Source organism: Eleginops maclovinus, chromosome 5, assembly GCF_036324505.1.
Source record: "Eleginops maclovinus isolate JMC-PN-2008 ecotype Puerto Natales chromosome 5, JC_Emac_rtc_rv5, whole genome shotgun sequence".
Lineage (NCBI taxonomy): Eukaryota > Metazoa > Chordata > Actinopteri > Perciformes > Eleginopidae > Eleginops > Eleginops maclovinus.
Window position 1 is genome coordinate 6,196,715 of NC_086353.1, and position 25,124 is coordinate 6,221,838.

The window sequence follows — 25,124 nt, forward strand, 5'->3', positions numbered from 1 at the left end:
GTACTCCTCTTCTCCCATATCTTCCTCCCCTCTTCACTCACCCGCCCCCATCCTGCACCCGAGGTCCCTAACCAGCATGGTTAAGATAACTGCAGACACAAAGTGAGTGGGTGGTATGGCCAGCGCTCTGCCTGTGTGTGTTTGATCTTCATGTTGTGTTTAGATGTTTGAGGGGATATCCTATCACCTCCAGTATTCGGTGCGGTCAGTGCTTGTGGTCGGTGTGGCAGGAGAGGCAGATGAAAGGAGGGACAGGGAGAGTCCTGTTTGTGTTTTTATCGCTGGTGTTTTTGCTCTCCTCTGTCCTCTGAGGGATTGGCTAAAGGAAGCAATATTGGCAAGATTGTTTTTAGGTCGCAAAGGGCCTCTGAGCCCCTCTGCACACTTTGCTTTTTACCGGGAAAAGTGTTGTGACTGCACAGGATGGAGGCGTAGCTGCGTGTGACTGTTGTGTTTACACAGATCATTTTTTGCTCTGGCGCTAAAACATTTTATGTAAACAGGCAGTCCAAAGGGAAATGAGGAATGATGTGAATCACATGCGTAATTACTTGAATACAATTAGTAAGTCAAATCAATGTTTTTATATAGACATCACTTTTAGGCATGCCTTAGAAATTCAGGATTAATACAAAGGGTTTTCCTCCAGTTTATTAAAATAACAAATTTGCATTGGATAAACTATCATTCACTGTTACTATGGACACTACACCAATGTGACTTTTTGTCATGCTGATTTTGACAGGTGACAGTAAGAGCTTTGACACGGTGTTCCCCTTCACTTGTGTGTGTTGTAAGACTCTGCCAAATTAAATATCCTTCAACTAGCCTCAAAACTTGAAATGTTATGACATATTTTGACAAGAAATGTCATATTCTGTGATCTCTTCAAGTAAATATGGCAGAAGTTTGATTGGGTTTTGTCGGGGTGTGTTTGGGCTGTGTGAGCGTTTCACACCAGCTGGGTGAAGGGAATTGGATTGTACTGAAAGGTCGGGGCTTTGTCACTTAGATTAAAGACTGCAGATGAAAATCCCTCTGAACCTGCTTCTTTGAGATCGTTTAAGAGACGGAGATATACAGCTCAAAGCATTCACACAAGTTGTCGAAGAGTTGTTTGTACAAATCAGACAAAATGATAACCTGGATTGTTGCTGTAGATTTGAATGTGTCATCTGGTTCAGAATGTATAATGAAATTGAAATAAAAAAGCAAACCCTTACTATGATGCAAAATGAACTTTGAAGAAAACCAGTCCTTTTTCCCCCATTATTAATCCACCAGGACTAGTGCAAAAGTATAATTTCATAAATCCCAATAAAGACAGTTTAACTTTAATTGAGAATGCAATCATGTTGCACAGCAGAGCTCTGTCTTATCTGCGATCCTTTTTGTTTGGCTCAGTTTCTTTTCACATATCTCCATCCCTCCCCAACAACACCATCACATCCTTTCTCTCTTCCTCTGTCTCTATTTTACACTATTGTGCTCTCTTGCACATTGAATTGCATGCAATAGTACCGCTTTGTACGCATGTGGAAAGATAGATCCAAAGTACTATAAAAACAAGGAATATTTATTCCATTTATTTGATTAAGCTGTCTACCTAAACCCGGTGTATGAAGTCTGATACCCTGCATCTACAGTAAGACTAAACCCCTCTGTCTGTGTCTGTTTTCTGTTGTTTTTGCTAGAACTGTTCCAGGCCGATGTGGATGAGTTCTGCCAATACTATGGGAGGAGAGATGCAAGTCTGTGCTTTCCAGATTTTCAACGAAAGCAACCACAAGGGCAAGATTCCAACTACTTGGGAGATGAGAAAATAGAAGATATCAGCAGGTTTGTAGCCTGACTTTTACCATGCTGTTTCCATTTGAGGATTGAGTTACACCATATAAGATGTACATATTGTTATTTTCAACAAGCTTTGGCTAGTGCTTCAATGTGTTTCAGCCAACTGAACGTTCAGGCTTCATTACTACTTATGAGTTCAGATTCATGACATACAGCCAGGATTTTATTGTTTTTATAGTAGCCTCTGTCAGATATTTGGGTTCACTGGTCTATTTGGACACCGTCTATGCTCTCAGACAGAAATGCTATGCCATCTCCTCTCTAATCCTAAAGTTTGTCCAGACTGCATTTGCTCAGCTTTGCTCACATAATGAAAATGCTTATCCTGCGTCATTCTGGTTGCCTCCCTCACTGCAGTGGTCTGTACATCACAGAGGGCTTTGGCCTTTTGTCCATGGGGGGATGCCTTTCATCTCTGTTCCCCCTGAGGCAAGAGGGCCAAGCAGCATGTGCACCTGAATGGCAGCAACTAACATTCAGTCAAATAACTTCCAAAAGTTAAAGGGGCTTATTTTTGGCTTCTGAGAGGTCTACTCAGGCTAATGAGAAGGAAACTCTCATGTTAGTTATGGGCTAACATTAGGGATTATCTTGGGGAATTTTAGATGCAGAGTTCAGGTGCAAACTGATCCTAATGCAACATCCCACCTTAAAAACAAGGAAGGTGTGTTTTGTCATTTGGCTCACATATCTAAAAATAGCAGTAAAGTGAGGTGTTCCATAAAGATGATCATTGTTAATGTCTTAAACACGGTTTAATATTAAACTGTTATTTTTGATTACTTCATGCTTCTTTCCAATTTCAACATTCCCCTTCTACCTTATAACTGGATTATTCCCTGCCACCATCAGTCTCTGACCTTTTGTCTCCCTTGTTACCCAGGAAACACAAACACAACTGCTACTGTGCCCAGGAGGTGTTGAGCGGTCTGACGCAGCCGGTGGCCGTGGGGCACTGTGGTGATGGATCCCAGCGGCTCTTTGTCCTGGAGAGGGAGGGAATTGTCAGGATACTCGACCATGACCTGGAGCTAATCAAGGAGCCCTTCCTGGACATACACAAGCTGGTGCAGAACGGCCTGAAGGTAGGAATGAATCTGACTGATTTTAGTGTTGACAGTGTTGGAGGGAATCCAGATGTTACATGATATTATGATTTGAACACAGATGTTAAGATATTGCATGAAGTATTGTTCGCTACATTGTAATTTGCCGGAGCTTTTACACAATTCTCTGCAACACAACTTTTTGCACCTATGTAAACGTGTGAGGAACGTCTCCAGCCAAGACAAATCCCTTAAAAGTGCTGCCTGTTCACTATTAGTATTCAATTATATAATTACACCAAACAAGCAGTCATTCATCAAATGTGACCGTGGCTAATCATTACGCTATTATCTGATAATTAACTGTACATACAGCACACATTGTGCTCACTGCTCATTTTCTGCTAATTTGCACAAGATGGGTTAATGGCTTTCTTAATCTCTCCCATATTGTTCCCATAAAGGTTCTTACATCCCACATGGTTACCTAATACTTAACATAGTCTCTAACTTATTACCCCAGATAGGGACTGGATCAAATTGTAACCTTGTCTACACTTTTTATTCCCTTTAAAGATGTTCGTCAACTATCTGATATCCTTTTGATTTGATTCTTTGAGGTTTTTTTGTAGCATTTATAGTGTGTGCTTCACCCCCTACCATCATGAAAATGCACCTGCAAGAAGAGGGGACATGATAGGGGTGTGGAGGGGTGCGTATGAAAAGGGTTCAACTTCTGTTTGGCTTTGCGCCAACTCTGTAAAACATAAACACAAGGCAAAGCTGTGAAAACAAAAAAAGTGCACATGAAGTGTCTTTTGTCATTAATTCGTTCTGAGCCTGTTGCAGCATTTTGGGAATTGTTACGCCAGTTGTTTCATAAAGAAGATATATATTCAACCCATTGTGGACTGTGCTGTGATGCTAGGTCTTTGATTGTCTTCTTTCCGACATTAGAAATGTGGCAAGACTTGAACATACATTTTTATAATACAACATAACCTAAGCATTCTATATGGATATCTCAAATGCAAAGACTCATCAAGGGGATTGTCATGATATTCCTAACCAGTAATCCGTACTGCATCTCAGATTTAGAATTTAAGAATTGTTTGGAATTTGTTGTGATTGCACGAGATGTGGAGCACACTCCCAGACAGGAAGTTTATCTATCACGCTACCTCCTGCTCGTCCACTGACAAGACCCTTTGCTTACAAGGAGTCTAACCGAGCACAGCGATTGAATATGCAACTGCCCCCTGCAGTATGCTCTCGCTGCTCTGCTGTGCTCCCTTATCATCTTTCAATCCAAACTGGTTGTGGATAAAATGATCATTATGACAATTAGACGTGGCTCGATCCCCCGCAGGCCTCAGGAGTCCTATTCTGTGATGTTGGCTGCCGGATTGGGATCTCAGCCACTCAGGGTGAACACAAGCAAGGGAGGGCTAAGGTGTTTACTGGCAGCATCAACAGGATGGAGCTGCCTTTATACAGAGAGAGGAACCCAGGCCCCCGGGAGACAGGGCAGATAACGGGTTTATCATCAGCTCCATGCACATGCTTTGATTGTAATGTTCTGTGTTTCCTTCTGCTCCTCGATCTCCCTCCTTCCACGGATCCCCCCGGTGCCAATTAAGCTGAACTGCACAGAAACAATGCTGTGCTGTGGTGGTGTGGGCTCCTAGCTGCGCTGTGGGTGTTCTTCTCCTGAAATCCAATCTCTATACTCAAGCCCCCCAACTCACCCACCCACCACACACACACACACACACACACACACACACACACACACACACACACACACACACACACACACACACACACACACACACACACACACACACACACACACACACACACACACACACACAATATCCATGTCATCATCGCAGTGGTCTCTCCACAACTAGCTCACATTCACTCACCTAACATGTTGGTGAACGTTAGACCAGCCCCCTGATTGGACGAGCCCTACTACAGGATGTGGTGGAGAAAGTGTGGAGAAGTTTGACCGTTCTTACCAATGTGCTGACTATTACTGGATTCATTTTTTTGTCCAATACCAATACAAATACAGATGATTTCAAAAGACAATGGAATAATCTTTAAGCTGCCTTTTTTTTGGGGGGGGGGATTTTCATCGTTATATATATATATATATGTAATTGTTTTTACATTTTCCATTATACCAAACACAAATCTGTTTTTGCTATATTACTGGTTGCAACATCCTGTCATAAAACAACAAATCAAACCAATAAGAAAAGATTGTGTGGCTTCACCTTAAAAGCACTGTTTTTCTATAAAAAATTCAACAGAAGATATATTATAAAATATAACTTAGGTGTATTCTAAGTACAGTACAACTCTCTACTAATGACAGCAATTCTCACACAATAACAGCATCTTGCCCTGCACAAGGAAAAAGACACTCGAGTAGCGCGTGCAGTAGTGACAGTGAGTTTTATAAATTCAGACATCTGCGAGTAGCCACCCAAAGCTGACAGTCCACTGACATTAGCCCGTGTAACAGGGGCGAGGGGGCCCGCAATAAAATCTTTCACTACTTAAACAAATAAGTCACAGCATGTTATTCTTTCTGTCCCTGCTCCGCTGACAGCTGCTCTGCATTCTCAGCGGCCATCAGGGCTGAATACAGACGACTAAAATAAGTGGCCTCATCTTCGCCATAACTCAAACTGATCTCACAATTATCCTCAGCGTAAGCTGAAAAAAAGGCCATTCAATGAATTTTCTGGTTCAGAAGATAGATTATTTCTTATTCTTTGTTGGTAGGAGATTTAAGGCCTCATGAGATTGCTGTGAAATCGCTGTAGGATTTATGTATCAACAGGTGGAGGAGTTGCATTGGAGATTTGAGTCTCATTGTACAGGGGGAAAGCTGAGAATACTACGCGGGAAGTGTGTGTATTGTGTGTGTGAGGGAGGGAGTTGTGAGTGCAAAGGCTTCAGGTAGTCTTTGAGTGAAGGGCGTAGACATTGTTTTGCTCCAATCAACCCATGTTGAATGTCTTTTAGTGGCGGTTTGCCCACGAGCCAATGAGGAAGGATCAAAAGGTCCAGGGTAACAATGCTTGAGCCAACACGCTAGAACTCAAAGACAGCTGCAACACACAGGACTGAAAATCGTAGCGTTGTGTGTGTCGCTGCCTCCACCGCTTAGACAGGACAAGCATTCCATGTAATGCGCCGTGAGATGTGAGATAACGGATCCTCATCCCTGCACCTCACTTTCCCAGCTTTCTGTGGAGTGACGCCAACACTTTGACAGCGCCAAAGCCGGAGCCCCAGAGAACAGAATTGGAGGGAAAAGAGGAATGTAGAGGCAGGTGTTTGTGAAAAATGAAGAGATAATACCTCATGAGAGATTCAATCAGAACCCCCTGCCTGACTGTGGAAGAATGATGGCCGTCATAAAGAACTCAAAGATGTTCAAGGGAAAAATGGAGTATGGAATGTGTATTGAGTTGACACAGCAGAGTCGTTTGTATGGCTTGAGGTTAGGAGATGGCAGGCATTATAATCAGCAAAAAATAACATCTGTTTTCAAGGTAAATTATTATTAATATGACTGTTTGCAGTTAGCTAGCTTATGTGCTGAAGGTGAAAAGTACAGCATATTGTAAAACTGCTGTAATAGTTGATCAAAAGTACAATGAAGCAAGGCAGTGAAACATTCCTAAATCTAACTATAGCTTTTAAACCGTCAATGTTGAAGCTGAATTCTCCTAAAGTCGCCATAAAGCTGACAATATGTGAGACCTGCCGTTTCTCTAATGAGCTTGTTTGTACAGTATATTACTTTTTTGCATCGTGCCAACAATATCTTGCGTACTGCAGGTCTGGCAGGATGATCAATGCTCAGGGGGCACAGGTTGGCACTTTGTCCTCTTTTAATCAAGGTATCTCCATGCAGTAAAAGCCTTTCTGATGCACTGTTTATTTATTATGGCTCCGTTGCGAGCTCTGCTGTTCGCCTGCTGCTGAAGGAGCTAGTCATTAGCAGTAGACCTTATATTTCAGCCCATTTAACCACAGTGTATCTTGGTGGTCCCCCTTTGGCTCCGGATCTAGGCCTCTTTGGAGTTGTGGTCTTTGACCCACTCCCTGTGGTGAGTTTATTTTGGGGATTTGGGTCACTGCATCCCAAATCCAACATATGGATCCAGCATTTTAAGGTGAGGTTGGGAATCTTTCTTCCCAAGATGAAACCTTTTGACTCTGTTCTGCCTAACCCAGCTGTACCGTGTGTTGTATCCACTCCCACATAAATCCATTTTTATTTGAGTTCAATGATCTGACATTTGGTAGGACTCATAAATTCGCTGTGGAGGAACTCATGCATTTTGAGGGGGAGATTTATTTGTCCACTTTCACAAGATTTCACTTTATATTCAGATTGATAGAACTCGTGTGGCTCATTATTAGAGTCTCTGTTGTGGCTCATTGGTACTTCAAGTTCATTCCTTTGCGAAGACTCATCCGTTTTGCATTTGCATGTGGCCCGTGTCACTGTTGTGTTTAACTCGGCCGAGTCTAATCCAGTCCAAACTGAACTATGAGATTTGTACACCGATTGATGATTTGTGTTCCTTAGCCTGTGACTTTCACCTATCAAGGGCCTGCCATTTATGTTCAAATCTGATATATCCTGAATTCCTTCTTCCTTCTACTATTTTGAGGGAATACCTTAAGTATGAGACAGCTGTGTTAGTAAATGAGACTTGTTTGTTTGCCATGAGTGAGATAACTTCCCTACATGATGCATCACTTTTGCTTTTTTAAGTTTCCTCAGTGGAAAAAAAAGAATCAAGCTGTTTTAGAGGGGTACAATCACACAGAGACCACTTTATAAACATTCTTCACACCTAAATCTAGCATTCTGTTCATTCTTTTGACAAGAAGAAATAGTGAGGGAGAGTAAAACATAGAAAAATGGCCGACCTGGCCTGTCTTGCCTAGGGAATGAAATGCTGTAGCTGATTATTACAACTAACTATGATGGGAGGACCACCAGGGTAGTGACAACTGATGTAGCTGCCTCCGGGGTGAGACAAAGGTTTACATATTACACAAGCAATTTGGATGTTTTCTAAACATGTTGCCAAGACAGTGGGAGTTGGCAGCTCTCTGCCCCCCCCCCCCCTTCCCCTCCCCCTCCCCCTCCAAGCCTTGAATTTTGCATGGATTTTGTGTAAACCAGTAAAGAGTAAGGGGACGGGGAGCAAAAAGCACGGACTGAAGCACTCTGCACTTTTGTGCTCTCTATGAACTGTGAGTGAGCTAATAAATTCTTTCAGCCACTCAGCGTAGCATTCACGGATATCCCCCAAAGATTACACACACAAATCACTGCACAATGGAGGCCACCGGGAGGGCCTGAGCGTCACAGGGGCCCCACGACCCTGTGGACAAGCGCACATAACCAGGCTGCAGAGAAGACTGCCTAAAGGCGGGGGGTTGTAGAGGAGGCGCAGCTCTACCCAGAGTCAAATGCTTTATAATGGTTGGTAATGGTATATTCAAGGAGGTTGGTGAAGGTGTGAAGTGAAACAGGCGAGGGTGGGAAACGAGAGAATGGGAGAATAGCAGGGGTGTGAAAGGGAATGTGATGGATAAATAAAAAAAAGGGATTAGAGAGGGTGAAGAATTAAAGGAGGTGGGGGGTGATGGGTGTGTAGAGGCTGCATGTAGTGGTCCGGGTGATGATGAAGATGGCCGAGGGGGGTGATTCCAGCCCGAGCAGAAGCCAAGGAGGGACATAATTAACTCCTGGCTCTTTTGTGTTTCTCATCTGACTGCAGGGTGGAGATGAAAGGGGCCTGCTAAGCCTGGCATTCCACCCCAATTACAAGAAGAATGGCAAGCTCTACGTCTCCTACACCACCAACCAAGAGCGCTGGGCCATCGGACCACACGACCACATTCTCCGTGTGGTTGAATACACCGTTTCGAGGTAATGGGAGAAGTGTGTGCCAAATCTACCTTAAATATGGGTCGCTCACTGCCTGATAGGAAACCCAAACCTCAGCTGCCTCATAGTCTCCATAAGTTTAACTGACCCATTAACTGTTGGGGAGGAATAGAGCCTGGCCCACTCATTTAACCGCCCAAAATCACAGGACAGTTTACAACGTGGTCAGTCATAATTTGTAGCAGAGCATGACGATTGGTGTAAATGCCCACAAATTGCTTTTCAGTACATGCTCTCATTTTACTGTAGATGCTTAAGAATTCACAATGCGCAGTTTGTAAAACTGTTAACCATTTTAAATGATCGAGAATTAAGAATAGGGTGAAATTGAAACTTATTGGATGTTGTATAAAAAGTCCTGTAAAACCCTTAAGGAATGTATTATAATATTGGCCATTCCTATCCCACAACACTTATTTGTCACAAACCATAGGAACCGCAGTAAGTACAAAAGCTTTAAGGGCACGCAGCGTAACACGGGCGTTTATTTGCAACACTCCTGTGATGATAGCGACGATTGCCTGCTGCTGTGTCGATGCCTCACACTCCCTTGACAGGCCTGTAATTAAAAAAACAATCTTCTCTCACGAACGTGTTTAAGTGTTACATTTTAATTAGCATAATCACAGTTGTATGTTTGACTTAATGATGTAATCTTCATTATAGTCTTGGCATGCAGTCCTGGTAATTGCAGCGTATAGGTGATTGCAGCATATAGACCTTAATTTGAGGGTCCAATAGAGAAATGACAGCAAAAACTATTTGAAGTTAGTTTAAGATCTTTTTTCTTCGGCGAGCGGCTTTTTGAAAATTCGTCGACTACTCAAAATAACACCTTATGCAATATTTGTTGCTGATGCTGTAAAGCCAAATCCCCACTTTGCATCAGAACTTGTGCAACATTGTGTTATATCTCCACCCCCTGTCTTGGTCTTACTTAGACAATGCTTTTTAGATTAAACGTCTCCAGACAACCAACCATTTAAAGTCATTTAATGTTGGATGTTGTAAAGTGTCCTATGTATTTCAGCATTTCTTATCCATGCTTTGGGAGCATTTAATCAACCAACGTAATTATTCAAGTAATGACACTCAACCAGAGTGGGTACTTATGTATAAAATAATTTCACACGCAATATAGCTGCTCCTAAAAACTACTTACCAAGACACATGTACATTTTAGGTCTTTATATGAGACAGTATTGGAACATTTAGGTATAAAGATGTTGATATTTATATTACTTTGTGTTGTAGAAACCATCATTTTTGCTCCTTTGACAGAAACCACAATAATATATTTTTCTGTTTTCTGTAAGGAAAAACCCGAACCAGGTGGACACCAGGACTGTGCGGATGCTGATGGAGGTGGCCGAGCTGCACAGGAAGCACCTTGGAGGTCAGCTTCTGTTCAGCCCTGATGGTCTGTTGCACATCGTCCTTGGAGATGGCATGATCACCCTGGATGATATGGAGGAGATGGATGGACTCAGGTGAGATCAGAGGTCTGAGAAAACACAGTATCAATGATCAAGTGTTGGTGTGTGTAACAAGATTGAATCATTTGGTAGCTCGCACCATCGTGAAGGTGTATTTTCTTTGTGTTTGAATGCAGTGATTTCACAGGGTCCGTCCTGAGGGTAGATGTGGACACAGACTGCTGTACTTCCCCTTACTCCATACCGCGGAACAACCCGTACTTCAACAGCACCAACCAGCCACCTGAAATATTTGCTCATGGATTACATGACCCAGGCAGGTGAGTGAAACACTTGAAGAACTACACAGCTGTTCCTGGCTGTTCCTTCAAAATTGTGGTAGTGCGACTGAATTAAACTTTTACAGTTTTTTTGTTCTGTCAAGGAATTTGTAGCTTACTAATTTGCTGTTTCATTAATTTATTTTCAGAAAGATTTTCATAAACTCTGGCAGCTCTTAGGTCAACTTGCTATGTGCAGTTGGTTGGTGTTTTCCCTGTATTAACCCCTGATATTCTCAACCCTAGATGTGCAGTGGACCGGCTTCAGTCAGACAATGGAAGCCTCCAGATGCTCTGTACAGATGCCAGTGGCAAAAACACATCAGCAGGAAGAATACTGGAGATAACTCCGGGGAAAGATTATGGTGAGCTCATTGTTTTGCAATGTTAACATAGTTCATGATAAAAATAACTGATTGCAACATTTGTCTGTGTTTTGTTTGATGGCATTACGTCTTGAGAAAGACACGAAAATATATCAACCTCTTGGATAACCTTTTCACATTTACTCTGCTGAAAATGACATCTGTTTCACGACTGTCTTTCATTTTGTAAGAACATGGTGTTTTGGCAACAAGTTCATAAAACACCCCGGGTCGAGTGCAGAGACAGTGAAGGTTGAACATAAAAATGATGTGATCTCGAAAGATTCCCCCCTTGTGGAGTGCATATTTGCCAGGGGAATGTAATATGGTGTCCACAAGTAAGATTTAAAACTGTCAACAACAATAACTGTCTAGATGATGGTTGAGCATTGTTGAAAACACAGCTGAGAGGAGCTTAGTTCTTCTCACATTTAGAAAATAATCAATAACAGCAGTTCCTCCACAATGCTTAGACTGCTCCTCACACAAAAACAAATCACTGTTGTTTATTCCAAATGACATTGGGCTGGTTATCTTTGCCACAATCAATGTTGTTTTGGCATCCCAAAGCAATCCCTCATTTCCTATTCAACATGCTGGTTATTTCCACACACCAATTCCCACTTGGCAGGATGGCTGATTTAGCCAAACTCTCAAGTGATTACAGTGGGGAAGTGAGCACACCAAGTCTTGGATCATACATTTTTTAAACGCAGCAAACTTCCATTCATATTTATCTTTGCCAAGACCGCTGTAATCCAGAAAAATATGCCGTATTACCTCATGCCATATTTGCCAGTTATGAATAGACGATTATTCAATCCTCTGCCCTAAAGACATTGTTAAGTCTAAGTTGTCTGCCAAAGAAGAAGTCAAATACCTCAATCAAGACTCACTCTTTGTTGTTTCTACTTCTCTTGTTGAGTTTCCACACAACCACTATCTCAGACAGATTACTGACACAATTGAGGTTATTATTTTAATTTCAACAACAACAAAACAGCACTTACTGTCATAGGTATACCTTTTAATTATTTATTGAGCAAATCAGTAGATTTTTCCCACTGATGGATGTAGATTGATGAGTATTGTAATCATACATTGATAAGGTTTCCTTAATCATTAAACTTTGTTTACTGGTGCTGCACACAGACAGCCGAGTCTTATTCAGACCTTTCCTCCTTTTCCCTCTCCAGAAAATGAGCCTTCGGTCTATGACTTGCAGTCCAGTGGAGGAGCTCCACCTGTGGGGGGATTCATCTACAGGGGCTGCCAGTCAAGAAGACTTTATGGCAGCTATGTGTTTGGAGACAAAAATGGGTAAGAATAAGAAAGCTGAAACAGTACTGATGATAACGATCTGAAAATGACATGTTGTGAAATCTAGACTGAATCCCTGCACACATCGCTTTTCCATTATCATATTGGCGTTCAAGTACACTTGAACAATGAGTTATAGGACAAACATCTTAAGTCCCATTGAGATCAACATAACTCTTCTCACACTGAAATCTGTCCCTTGCTTCAGCACTTGCCAAAGTAAACACAAAGTTCCATCCACGTGGGGGAAAACAAGTTTTATGTTACTGTCACCATGACGGCACGGCCCATTCAGTGTAAATGGAGAATTGAACATCCTGCTCTGTGCTGTTCACACTTTTCTTTGGTTTGTAATTCATCCTACTTTGCTGATGTCAAACACGGACGCTTGAGTAAACAAAAGAAGTAAATAGCAGGGGGAAGTACACTATCTGGAGTTGGCACTGTGTTGTAAAACAATGTGTGGTCGGTTAATTCTGTGCCTCATTACAATTTGGGGCTTACTGTTGTGGGTAAGTGAAGGCCCCGGCATGATGTTTGTTTTGAAACTAAAAGCCATGGTCCTAAATAACACCATGTGGGACATTGGGTAGAAGAGGAAGATGGGTTAATGAACCAAGTAACATGTAGTAAAACTTGTCCCTGTTTCCCAACCAATACCGCTTTAAAGTAATCACATTTGAATTTTTAATTATACAGAGAATTGTGCATGAATGGTACATACGGAGCATTATACTACAGTGAACATGAGATAAACTGACAAAGTAACGACTGTAGGAATTCACCTACTCTGTGTGTTTTGTTTGTTTCAGTAACCTGCGGATCCTCCAGAAGTCCACCTTGTCAACATCAGACAGCGGTGAGCAGTGGCAGGAAAAGGCTCTGTGTCTGGGCTCAGCTGGCTCCTGTGGGTCCATGCTGGTGGGACACATCTTGGGTTTTGGAGAGGATGAACTAGGTCAGTAGGGCAATAAGAAACACACACACAAATATCATCCATCACCTCTCACATGTCCAAGCTCTCTTGCACTTTTCCCCCCTTCCCTTCTGTGTTTTCCACATGAGTGTCAGCTGTGTGTGAACTTATATATATTTTCTGGAATCACTTTGAAGTTTTACAACATGAACCCTTGTAGGCTTATTGACTTCAAATGGCTGTCAAAACTATTGAATAATCAGGGCTTAGAGTCATTTTGTTGTATATTGATCAATGGTGCAAATGTTAACATCATGTTGAGGAATTTTCCATTTGGTTATTTAAAATATTCTTGGAGTGTTTCGCACTAACAGCGTGACGCATAAGAGCATGATTTGCAATCTGGAAAATGTGCAACACCTAGCCAACTAGGTGTTACATCTCCAAACTACAGAAAATCCCTCTTGCTCTACTCCTGTGGCACATTCCCAACAGGATATTAAATGGTGCGCACTTCCTTCTGGATTAATTGTCATTTCCATAAGATAGCAACGATACTCCAAAGACCCATTTATAATCGGCCACCTACGAGGCGATGTTATGCATGGTTAGAGAGATGTGTTACTGTTTACCTGGGGGGACTGCAGCATTAAGATAAGAAAGGGTGAGCTGAGGTGAGCAGACTAATATGATACAGAACATTTTACCAGCTGGACCCCCATCAGACTCAGAATTATTAACTGTCAGCTCTGCTGTTTCTGATTAACACGAACACATGATGTTCCTCACTCACACAGCCATCAGAAATGTTTGATCACAGTTCCTGCCAGGTCGTGGAGTCATTATTTGACGAGGTATTTAAAAGATCCTCTATTTGATCATGATTTGCAACTGGTGCAAGAATCATAAAGGGGGTGGGCTTGTGTCCCATTGTATGGGCCCCACAGACACATGTTTACAATTTGTCCCCTTATGGAATTTTCTTGCGGGCTTGTTCCTCATTAAATTATCTGCTTGGTTCCCAGTCATGAGTATCCAATTGTCCCATTAAACTCTTTCTTAGACTCCTTTGGCAAGTGCAGCCATGCAGAAGCTGTAGCTACTCTCATTCTCCTCATCCTCTCCTTTTTTCTTCTTGTCTTCCCCACTCTTGTCTCATTTCCTCCTTTTGTCCTTATTTTGGCACAGATATTGCATGAATGCCAGGAAAGTAAATCATTTGGACATACGCTCTGCAATGAATATGCAATACCAACATTGTTGAAAGCCAATATTAATGTAATTGTTTCTCTTTTGCAGGTGAAGTCTACATACTGGCAAGCAGTAAAAGCATGGCGCAGTCACACAGTGCAAAACTCTACAAGCTGGTAGACCCCAAAAGGTACATTCCTGATCATTTTTCATCATATGTTGGTAAACTGGTGGTGTACAATTGGGTCTAAGTCCTTAATGGAGTTACTAGCATCTAGCCAACCATCCTTTAATCAAGGCTGTTGTCGTCTAGTAGTCGGACTGTTATGATCCCCCATACAGTATCTCATAAAAGACTAACTCTTATGAAACCACGGCTCTACAGTTAATCACATTTCACTACAGTGACGTTCATTCTTTCTAATTTTCCTACTTAAGTCCTCACTGCTTATGTCCCCTCTGCACACTCATAACCTATCGCTGTGACAAGAACTCCCCTGCCCTTCATATAACGTCTGCCTGGGCCAAAACAAATGCCGAGCAGTAAGTGGAGAATAAGCATAGCTTTTCAAAATGTTAGTGTAAAGTATTGCTAAGAGCAACACTGACTTAGCTGGCCATGTTCTCCTTAGAAACTATTGCCTGCTGGTTATTTTCAGAGCATTTGACAGCAGAGTTTATTCTGCTAAGAGCAGGGAAAACACAAAGGCACCTGTTGTCTCGCACAGAGACCTCTATATAATTTATTTTAGCACATGTAGGAACTGTAGGAACACACACATGTTCATGTATAGAGCACATTTTGCTCATCATCACGTGGAAAGAGTTCAGCAACAATCCAGCACACACACACACCACGGTTTTAGCTGTGCAGTCCAGTCTATTTCTGTGCAATCTAATCCTGAATTAATGGATGTTAAACAACTTGAATGTGTTGGGAACATGCGTGTGAGTGTAATTCATAATTCAAATGTGTGTGCGTGCCACTGTCATAATGCTTACCATATGCATCGCAGTTTCAGAAACCATTGCGATGGTGATGGATCTATAAACTATTTTTGCAAAGCCAATGCATGCGAGAAACATTTTGTCACAGAAAATGTGCAGACAGGGCATCAGTTCATCCCACATGATACAGTAGAGAAGTATACGCGTTTGTTTCTGATTTATTATCCTGACAGAAAGAACATTTACCAAACGTAAGCAGACGTTGTAATTCAAACCAATTGCACATTAAGTTTTGAGGTTGAACCCCTCCGAGGTGTTTCTACCCATCTTCTTATCAGCACTTTTGCAGGAAGTTGAGAGGGTAAAATCCAGTGGGATTAGGCCCATCTGCTCAGGTCTGCGTCCAATTTTCTATGTACTAAAAGCAAAGAAAAGTCCCAAATGACACATATATCTTTAGGCTAGGTTCAATTTAATTAAGAGAGGCAGAGAAAGTAAGAGAAGCCGTAAGAGACAGCGAATTTGCATGCCTCAGAATCACAATAGAAACATATTCGCAGCTGATTACTCCTGGTTGATGACAGTGCCACCCAGGCATTAGCGCAATTAATTAGACCACAGATGTTTCAAAGCGGCCCTGGTGGCTCCCTCCATATTTATGTTCTCTGGCATGGTTGCTGGATGCATTTCTCCCAAAGAACAATTCTTTCCACCATCAAGTGGACTTGTTTAGTCTGTGCGGACCCTGTGGTGTTGGAGCCTTGACTCCTAATACACTCTGGCTTCAATATTATGATCTAGTTACAAGGAGGATGTAGTGGGGGTACGGGGGGGAGTGAATGTGGCAGCTAATGTGTCTGACCTCAGCGCGTTATCTAGTCTGGTGGTCCTCCCCTTTTTTATTTACCATAACGCGGACATCTGGGGGGTTTTGTGGTTCAGTATAGCATCTAGCGCTGTGTTTTCATCAACTGGGTGTTTGGGAACATGGAGGGGGAAAGAGGAACTGTTAGGGAGGGCGGCAAAGGCTTACAGGGAAACATCAGCCATAAAATCCTTCAGCAGTGTTTGTGTAAACATGTCCTGTCCAGATGACTTCATTTCTAGGTATTTGTTTGTCAGTTGGAGTACCCCTCCAATAATAAATAGGCCACCATGCATTTTGAAACATGCTGAATGTGTTTGGTCTGAGGGTGTATGTGAGTGAGGAGAGAGCAAGACGGGGCTTGTTTTTAGTATAGCAGTGGAATGGAAATATTTCCAATCATATAGTCTCTATATTATGACTTGGAGATGCAGTTAAAGGTCTGAGTCATTAGATCAACTGTGAGTTTAGATTCTCTTCACTTTACATTGTTCCCATAGGTTAAACATTACCATCCATGCACATATATCGTATCTAAGGCAAGTTTATTTGTATAACACACTTCAGCAACAACGTCATTCAAAGTGCTTTACATTAGACATAAAGTTAGAGAAACACAGGATACATAAATATTATTTAAGAGTAATATATGTCATTTCTGATTTAATAAAAATATCATATTGAAGTTTGTATGCCCTTCATATTTTGCCCTAAATCATACAGTTATAGGGCAGTTGCTTTCAACTGAATGAAACTTGACTCTGCACATATACTGTAGGCAGGTATTTATGGGCACGTTTGGCTACCTTTCAGTTCCAGTCAGTCTGCATTTGATAACATAATTATTTATACAGTCAGAGCATTATATTTATGCCAGGAAAATAATGCAAGAAAGAAACCTACTAACAAACGAAGATATTACGAAACGGCACAAAAAGGGATTTGTTTCGGCCTCTCTGTGTATATACAATACGTCATGGGAGTCGTAGTCACACAGTTACATGTTTATCATACCGTAATTCAAAAGGCACATGGTGCACTTCACCCCTGCATTTGGACAAAGTCAGCTTCTTACAGTTGGTCCTCAGCAATAGCTCAATTGTCGCATATAGAGCCCCCAACCCCCCCCCCCCCCTGCTGATTTCTGCTGTAAAATGCAATTTGCCTCTCTATTTGTTACAGCCCCTCTCTACAGAGAAGTAGTATTATGAAAGACTTTTCACACGTTCAGGTTGTGTCAGCTGCAGGCTGCACTGATTGAATTACAGTGAGCAGAGACCTTAAAAAGACACAGTGAACTTCGAATAGGGTTCTGGGACCTCCTTTATGAACTGCATTAGCCATGGAAGTCACAAATCATTGAAGGTACAGGGGAAGGAGACAGCGGGTGCTCATTTGTGGATATATGTATCTGTATGTGTGCCTCTTTGTACTTTTTTTGTGTGTACAGATATAAACTGTGTGGGTGGTGCGAACACGCGAACATGCACATCTGTGAGCCTGTGTGAGCGTGCGTTGCGCTAGCTCCCAGCACGCTGCAGAAAAAGAGCCTTTTCTTTATTTTCCTATCCCTCCTAAATCTTCCTACATCTCTGCTGTGGTCCTCCCCTTGACAAAGCTGCTTGCCAGTTGCACTGAATAGCCCTGGCTCCTACAATACACAGTAAATTTCTTGCACAATTAAAACAAGGAATGAAGCTACAAAAGAAGCCCCCAAACAATGGAGTCGGATGACAAAACAGCAAAAGAGACCACACTGGGCCGTTTGATTAAGCCATTGTTAGGGTGCACAATGTACACCACTCCACAGCCCTTTTCTCACATATACCTCGTGTCAATCAAACCGGCCCTGCGAGCCAACAAGCTAACACACACACACACACACACACACACACACACACACACACACACACACACACACACACACACACACACACACACACACACACATACACACACACACACACACACACACACACACACACACACACACACAAACCTAATAATCAAACAGATCAGGAACAAATCTGAGGCAGATCATCCACACTGCGGACCTGAATGGATGTCAGTGTTAAGATATGTTAATGTTCAGCTTCCCCTGATGTAAGGACAGAAGGGAGGGCAGTTTTTTTTCACAAAACCACAATCCTAACCAGCATTCTTCTCCCTCATACTCTGCCTTATCTCTGCATGTCACTTCTAAACTAATCTTCAGTTTAAGACTTTCTTAATTTCCGTTCTATTTTTTTTTGTAATAATGACATCATTTGCCTTCCTCCTCATCATCATCATTTCTCTTTCTCTGTCAATGTAACTACCTCATGTGTGAGCACTGTCGCCCTTCTCCCACTCCCTCGCTCTCACACATACACCACCCCTCCCAAAGTTGATAAATTCCCACAGTGGCTGTTGACCCAGCTGCCTTTGTCAAGTGGCGCTACCAGCAGGTGCTGTTTTCACAGCCACCCTGGCAGTCGTACAGACTGTTTAGTAGCGCTGCTGACCCCTGCCTACTATTAACAGTGTTAGCTACAGACCCCCCAATCCTCCAGGGACTCTTACTCTTTCTCTCTCTTACTCTCTTTCTGTTTGCTTCCCTCCTTCGCTCTTTTTTAACTGCATGCAGCCTGCAACAACAAAAGCCAGCATGGATGGAGTCTGGAGTTGGGTGCTGATGGGAGCATGGGAATCAACCCCCTCTCCGCCCCTCCATCCTCGAGATTTAAAGCAACTTTAATGGACACACACACACACACACACACACACACACACACACACACACACACACACACACACACACACACACACACACACACACACACACACACACACACACACACACACGCAGTCCCACTATTGTCACTGTGCACTGCCATAACTCAGTTTGTCTATCAGAACATTTGCAACACATTTTTCAAACTAGGAAGTAAACAGCTGCACAGTCCAATAAATACAATTATCACCAAACAATATCATTGTTGCAGTCATTTATCAAACTACCGACAGATCTCATTTAACTCTGAAATATGTGTCTCTCCACTCGTAGTCACTCCTATACAGTAGGTAAAAGCAATATAGCATTTACACACATTTACCCACAGCAGACTGTAGCATCTAAGAGATTTTAGATTATGATCACTCTGGTCCTGAACTCCACCTAGGTTTAGTTTCTGCTGATTGACCATTTGCTCCCCAGCCATGATTGATGAGGCCTGTTCTCCCGTGGGCTGAGCATTACATATAAATACACACTGACCTCACTACTGATGCTCTTCAGTTCTCATACCAGCATCCGTCCACAGGAGTCCAGTTACTGTGTGTGTGTGTGTGTGTGTCCATCAGTGTGTGTCCATCAGTGTGTGTCCATCAGTGTGTGTCCATCAGTGTCCAGCAAACTGTGTTGCCTCATTAGCTTTTTACATCAATACATCTACAGTTCTCCCTCTCTCTCTTTATGCACACACAGACACGTGTTTATGTGTGTGTGTGGGCAACAAGCACTAACAGACGCTTCACATTTGAACTAACTGTATTATTTCCAGATTTGTAGAGCGTGATATGAAATAATTCAGTTTCAGCCCATTTGCTGTTGTGCGTGTCTGGATGTTTGTCTTAATATGGAATGATCACAATATGTGTCTTTGCTATTCAGACTTGACACATATGGTGTGGAGATGTTTGTGTTTGTGTGTGTCTGCATTTTTCCAAATCATGTTTATACTGTAGCTGCAGAGGCCAGTGTAATCCAGTATTAACCCTCTGTGTTGTTTTGTTCTTCAAGTTGGTAGGATTTGAGGAAAACACGAGTTAAAGCAATAAGACTGTTCCTGCTGTACGATTATTTGGAAATAAATGACAAAATATTGGATTATACGCAACTAATAGGAACATTTATTGACATATACATGTATTTTCAAATGGATTTACCTTTGTGGAAGGTTAAAAATGAACGTTCCAGTGTGCATCACTTAAAAGTGCTATCTTACTGAAGTTGCATATCCACAAACGCTGCCTATCGTGTGAGGTCATAGCATATGTTGGCAGATTTGTTGATCCGACTTGTTGTAACATTCAAAAATAGCTTTGGAGTAAACAAAGGGCTAAAATGTTTTATACAGTACTGCGAATAATCAAAGTATAGTATTACTGCGTTCCTCACCAATAAGCGTTGGATATGAGTTTTGTTAAAAGCCAATTTTACAGAAAGAAAATAGATTTTGCACGAAACGGATCCTAAACTGATGTGTTTGTGTGTGTGATTTCTCACTGAAATGGTCTTCAAACTTCCTACCAGACTCATTTGCCATAGTGTGCCTAAAAGCAGACACAAGACAAATAGAAACCATCCATTACAAGTCCAATCAAACAACCTGTGCACTCTGGAGACGTCACTTCTGTTTTGGACATCAGAACTCCGCGAAATGTCTCCACTTGGCGCAGCAGCTGAGCACAGAACAAACACAGAGCTGATTGGCTGTGTAGTGGGACTGGCCAAAAGTCTGAAAAATAGGTAGAAAACAATATACTTCAAGTCTCATGACATGACATTGTCCAAACATGGAGTTAGAGTTTAACTACACACCTTTACACGTCACTGAGCTTGACTGTGTTTAATCAATACACAGCTGTTTACGTCTCATCACGTTTTCGGATGCAAAATTGAGTTTGAGGCATTTCAGCGGACACAGTTCAATGTTCAGGGGTTCTTCTAGGATTCAGAATTCAAAAGAGTGATAATATGAAGCATTAATATAATTTAAAGCCCCGCCCCTCTCCCTGAAATTCATTAGCATGCTATGTGATGCTGTTGTCCCTCACATACTGACCTTCCCTTCCTCTAACAACTGTTGCAGGCCTCTTGCCCCAAAGGAGTGCCAGCGTCAGGTGGAGCCTCCAGAGCTGCTGATGACAGCTTGTTCCCGACACTGTAAGAACGGACACTGCACTCCGACCGGCAAGTGCTGCTGCAGCCCCGGCTGGGAGGGACCCTTCTGCAGAGTTGGTGAGGGCCTTTTCAAAGATTGGCATCCGCTGCTTTCAGTGTACTAACATGCAAACAAACATCCATATATCTAAAATCTTATCAAATATCCTTTTATTTATTTATTGATGCACAACATTCACCGTTAAACCTGTGACATGTGTTCTTATACTTATTCAGAATCCTGTAAGATCTTTTCATGAGTGAAACACCTGCTTCTGTGTCTTCTAATCTTCTCATCTGTTTTCTTCCCTCTCTGTAGCCAAGTGTGAACCAGCCTGCCGTAACGGAGGAGTGTGTATGGAGCCCAACAAGTGCCTGTGTAAGAGCGGCTACTCTGGGGACCAGTGTGAGAAGAGTGAGCGGGGTATGCCCAACGACCAGGAGAAAGACGGCATTCTGGACCACATCATCGACATGACCTCGTACCTCCTGGACCTGACCAGCTACATCGTATAGGGGCGCAGAGGGGGGCCGCTCCCCGCTGTCATCCCCCAGCTGACACAAATCTACCTACCACCACCAGCAGACTCTAACGAGGTGTCCTTAACACGGCCTCTTAATCTCCCTCACACCCACACAGGCATGTACACACTCACAAATACACACAGGATCCCTGTCTGACTGCTTTTCATCCTCATTCTCATCACCAAACCAAGCTCTTCCTCTTTCGCCTATAAGCTACTTGCTCTTGAGCACCAGGCCTGGCATCCAAGCCGTGTTCACACTTCGGAGGGACAGCAGAGGAGATGATTGATACGCATGGCCAAGTTATGGATGTTCCACTAGGGCATTTCCTCTCTCGTTCAGATAACGCTTGCAGGAACAGACGATTTTAACCCAAGACTTTGGACCTTAAAGGGGCTAATCTGTTGCCTTACTTAAGACCCAACAATAAATGGGGTTTGAGGCATTTCAGCGGAGACAGTTGATTGTTCAGGGGTACTTTAAGGATTCAAAATTGTAAGGAGCAGCGTGGCTCGCGATCCAATTTGTACTCATGGTCCATTCAAACCCAGCAGAATAAATGTCTTTACACGAGGACTTTGAAGGAACACTCCGAAGTCAAGGAAAGTCGTGGGTCACATAGAGCCTGCAGTGCTATCATTTTCAAAAGGCTCTAATACAAGAGAGATGTCGTCTCACTTATGATGTTGTATTTAGTTTGTGGGCACATTGTCATAAAAAGCTATAACAGTATACGTTGTGTATACTTTGTTTTGCAACAGTCACTTGCTATCAATGTACAGAATGGATCTACGGCAGAGGACTGTCCCCTCCACAGGAACAGGAACGACAGAGTGAGAACGTTTTGTCAAAGCCAGTTTCAACAATCTGAGTTTTTGGCTCCCATGCACTGTATTCATTTTTGTTTCATTCACTTTATTATTCAAAATGAATTAAAAACATTTATTAAAAGCGCAATGATAGTAGTTTAACATTAACACTCTCTCACACACACACACACACACACACAGACACACACACACACACACACCACACTGTCACAGGTATGGTTTAACAAACTCCTTACATTGCGTCACACACTGAACCCGAACTCAAACTACAAAGGGAAGAGATACAGTAGCGCGGTGATGTATATTTCCAATAGAGCTTACCTAAGTACTACTTAGCATTGCAAAAAAAAAAAAAAAACTATAGCATTACTATTGTTATCATAGAGGAGGGTTTATTTTTTTAAGCGTAATAATATATGGGAGAGAACGGTGTTTATAGAAAGCAGTTTTACACTAAGCTTGTCAGGTCATGTCATTTCATGTTCTTGTACTTATACATATGCAGCTTTTTCCTCTGTTCAGAAAGTCACGTAAACCTTTTTTTTTTTCCTTTTCTTTTTCCCCCCACTGTAAAAGTGATGCGTGTCTGTGCCTGCAGAGAGTAATTCGGAGCAGTTGCCTGAGTCCATCCAATTCTTATCCCTGACGTGTGGTTTCATTCCCACTGTCAGAAACGTGTCTCTGTTGTGAGATGATCAAACGTCTCGTCGGGCCACCGAGTCGCAGTCGGAGGCTGATCCTATCTGTAGAGAGCAGATTTAAGATTAACCTGAGGATCTGTCTAATGTCGCTTGAAGGTTACAATATAATGACTCCTATATGTAGTTAAAAAACAGACTGGGATTGTCTGGAGCCGCGTTTATGTGTGCTCGGATTCCAGAAGTTAATACAGATGCAGCAGACTCACATGCATGCTTATATTCTCTTAAACTATCCTATTAAGAAATCAACATTTGATATTTTGCCATTTTAATTCCATAAAAGGAGTCAGAAACAGTCATTGTGTTTAATATTTTAAAGGCAAACAGTTGCAGATGTGCCCTCTCCCCAACTTTTATTTTGAAAAACCAAGTTTCCAAGTATCATGGTTAATTGAAGTTCAGTGTCGATAAAAGATGTATTTGTTTTTTCATCTCCTGCTTTGCTTGTGTTTGCTGAAATAAATCAACTCTACCTGGTCAAAATGGAATTCATGCTGTAAAATGGAAAATTATAATTTTTTTTAGCACTTAATGTGAAAGTTGCATTGTAGCTGCTGAGACGGCGTGGTGTGAATAGAATAACCATTTTCATTATTTAAGTAGTTACACAAATAAAATAATTATTTAAGTTCTATGTTGTTTTTACCATTGTACTGTATGTGACCATTTTTTTTATTCCTGTATTGTAAATAAAACTAGGGATAACTTTTTTTCTCTACAGAAATATCAATATGTCTATTAAAATTTATAGCATGTCAGAAATATTTGTCTCCTGTTTTTGGTATTCGCCAATAAAAGGTAAAGTTTTAGGTTTCCTTTTCATTTCAGAAGGGATACCTATTTAACTTTGTATTACGCGTAGTCACTGGAAAAGTAGAACTTCCCTAGGAAAAAGTAAACATGTATTTATACTTAACAATTTATACATTTTAAATCTTTAAGGAGTAGGAGGTGTTATTCTGGCTCTGTCCAAAGGTTAAAAAGAAAATAGAATAACAATTCTACTTAGCACTACCTCTAAAGCACACTAATGTACATATAACTTTATTTTTACCAGACAAGAAATAATCCAGCACATAATACCTGGAAAAACTAGGTAAACTGAAAACCCCTTTTTCCAAAAATGGGAGAAACCCAAAATAGTACCACAATAAAACCCCCGGAATATATTTCTTGAATAAAGAATAATACTTTCTGTATTACCTATTTTAGAATGTTGACGTTAGCTGCGTTTAGGAGAAACCTACAGGCACATTTAGAAAAATCAATACCTTGGTATGAATTTTGGATTTCTTCTTTCTAATAGCCTGAAATAAATCGTGATATGGACGTAAGATAGCCACAAAATAAACAAATTGCACCAGACAATTTGGGGATGGGGGAACCTTTGGAAAGAAGAACACATACGACTGGTCGAGACCTAATTGGTGGTCTTTAATGTATAAAACCTGTACTTGGAACTGGGAATTGTCTCATTTCTAGTCAGTCAGCTGCAACATTTCCACAGACAAACGTTCCTGCAGCCAGTTAAAGACAGTAGAGAGAAGGATGTTCAGAGACGGTTTAAGTTATATGGGGGCCAATGTGGCACCAGGCCTGGGCTTTTCCTTTTACTCCCGCTTGAATGGAAAAGCCTGCAGAGTTGACAGCGAGGAGAGAGCCGAGATGGCTGCTATGTGTCGTCATGCTGCGTCATGGCATCGCTCAAAGTTCAGCCGGAAAAATGTCATCTTGTGAAATGGAAATTCTCCACTCTGTTTTTCGGAAGTACGCAAAACACATTCATGCAGCTAGGAACACACGCACGAGCCACTGCAATGGCAATATTAATTTCCTTCTCAAAATACCAATGAGGCTTTGTGTTGTATACTGATAGTGAGTGGAG

At 41.9% G+C, this 25,124-nt stretch overlaps 1 protein-coding gene across 2 annotated transcripts in view; it reads left to right on the plus strand.

Moving 5' to 3' along the window:
• The window catches only part of hhip (hedgehog interacting protein), a 31,047-nt gene extending 7,046 nt beyond the window's left edge, over nucleotides 1-24,001 (plus strand). For both annotated transcript variants that reach the window (XM_063884765.1, XM_063884766.1), the window contains exons 3-13: nucleotides 1,695-1,839; nucleotides 2,738-2,939; nucleotides 8,729-8,880; nucleotides 10,215-10,388; nucleotides 10,511-10,654; nucleotides 10,901-11,019; nucleotides 12,216-12,339; nucleotides 13,152-13,297; nucleotides 14,555-14,636; nucleotides 21,113-21,261; nucleotides 21,503-24,001. In XM_063884765.1, the coding sequence (XP_063740835.1) occupies nucleotides 1,695-1,839; nucleotides 2,738-2,939; nucleotides 8,729-8,880; nucleotides 10,215-10,388; nucleotides 10,511-10,654; nucleotides 10,901-11,019; nucleotides 12,216-12,339; nucleotides 13,152-13,297; nucleotides 14,555-14,636; nucleotides 21,113-21,261; nucleotides 21,503-21,699 (1,634 nt within the window). In that variant the 3' untranslated portion in view covers nucleotides 21,700-24,001. The remainder of the gene's footprint in view (nucleotides 1-1,694; nucleotides 1,840-2,737; nucleotides 2,940-8,728; nucleotides 8,881-10,214; nucleotides 10,389-10,510; nucleotides 10,655-10,900; nucleotides 11,020-12,215; nucleotides 12,340-13,151; nucleotides 13,298-14,554; nucleotides 14,637-21,112; nucleotides 21,262-21,502) is intronic.
• The last annotated feature ends 1,123 nt before the right edge of the window (nucleotides 24,002-25,124 follow it).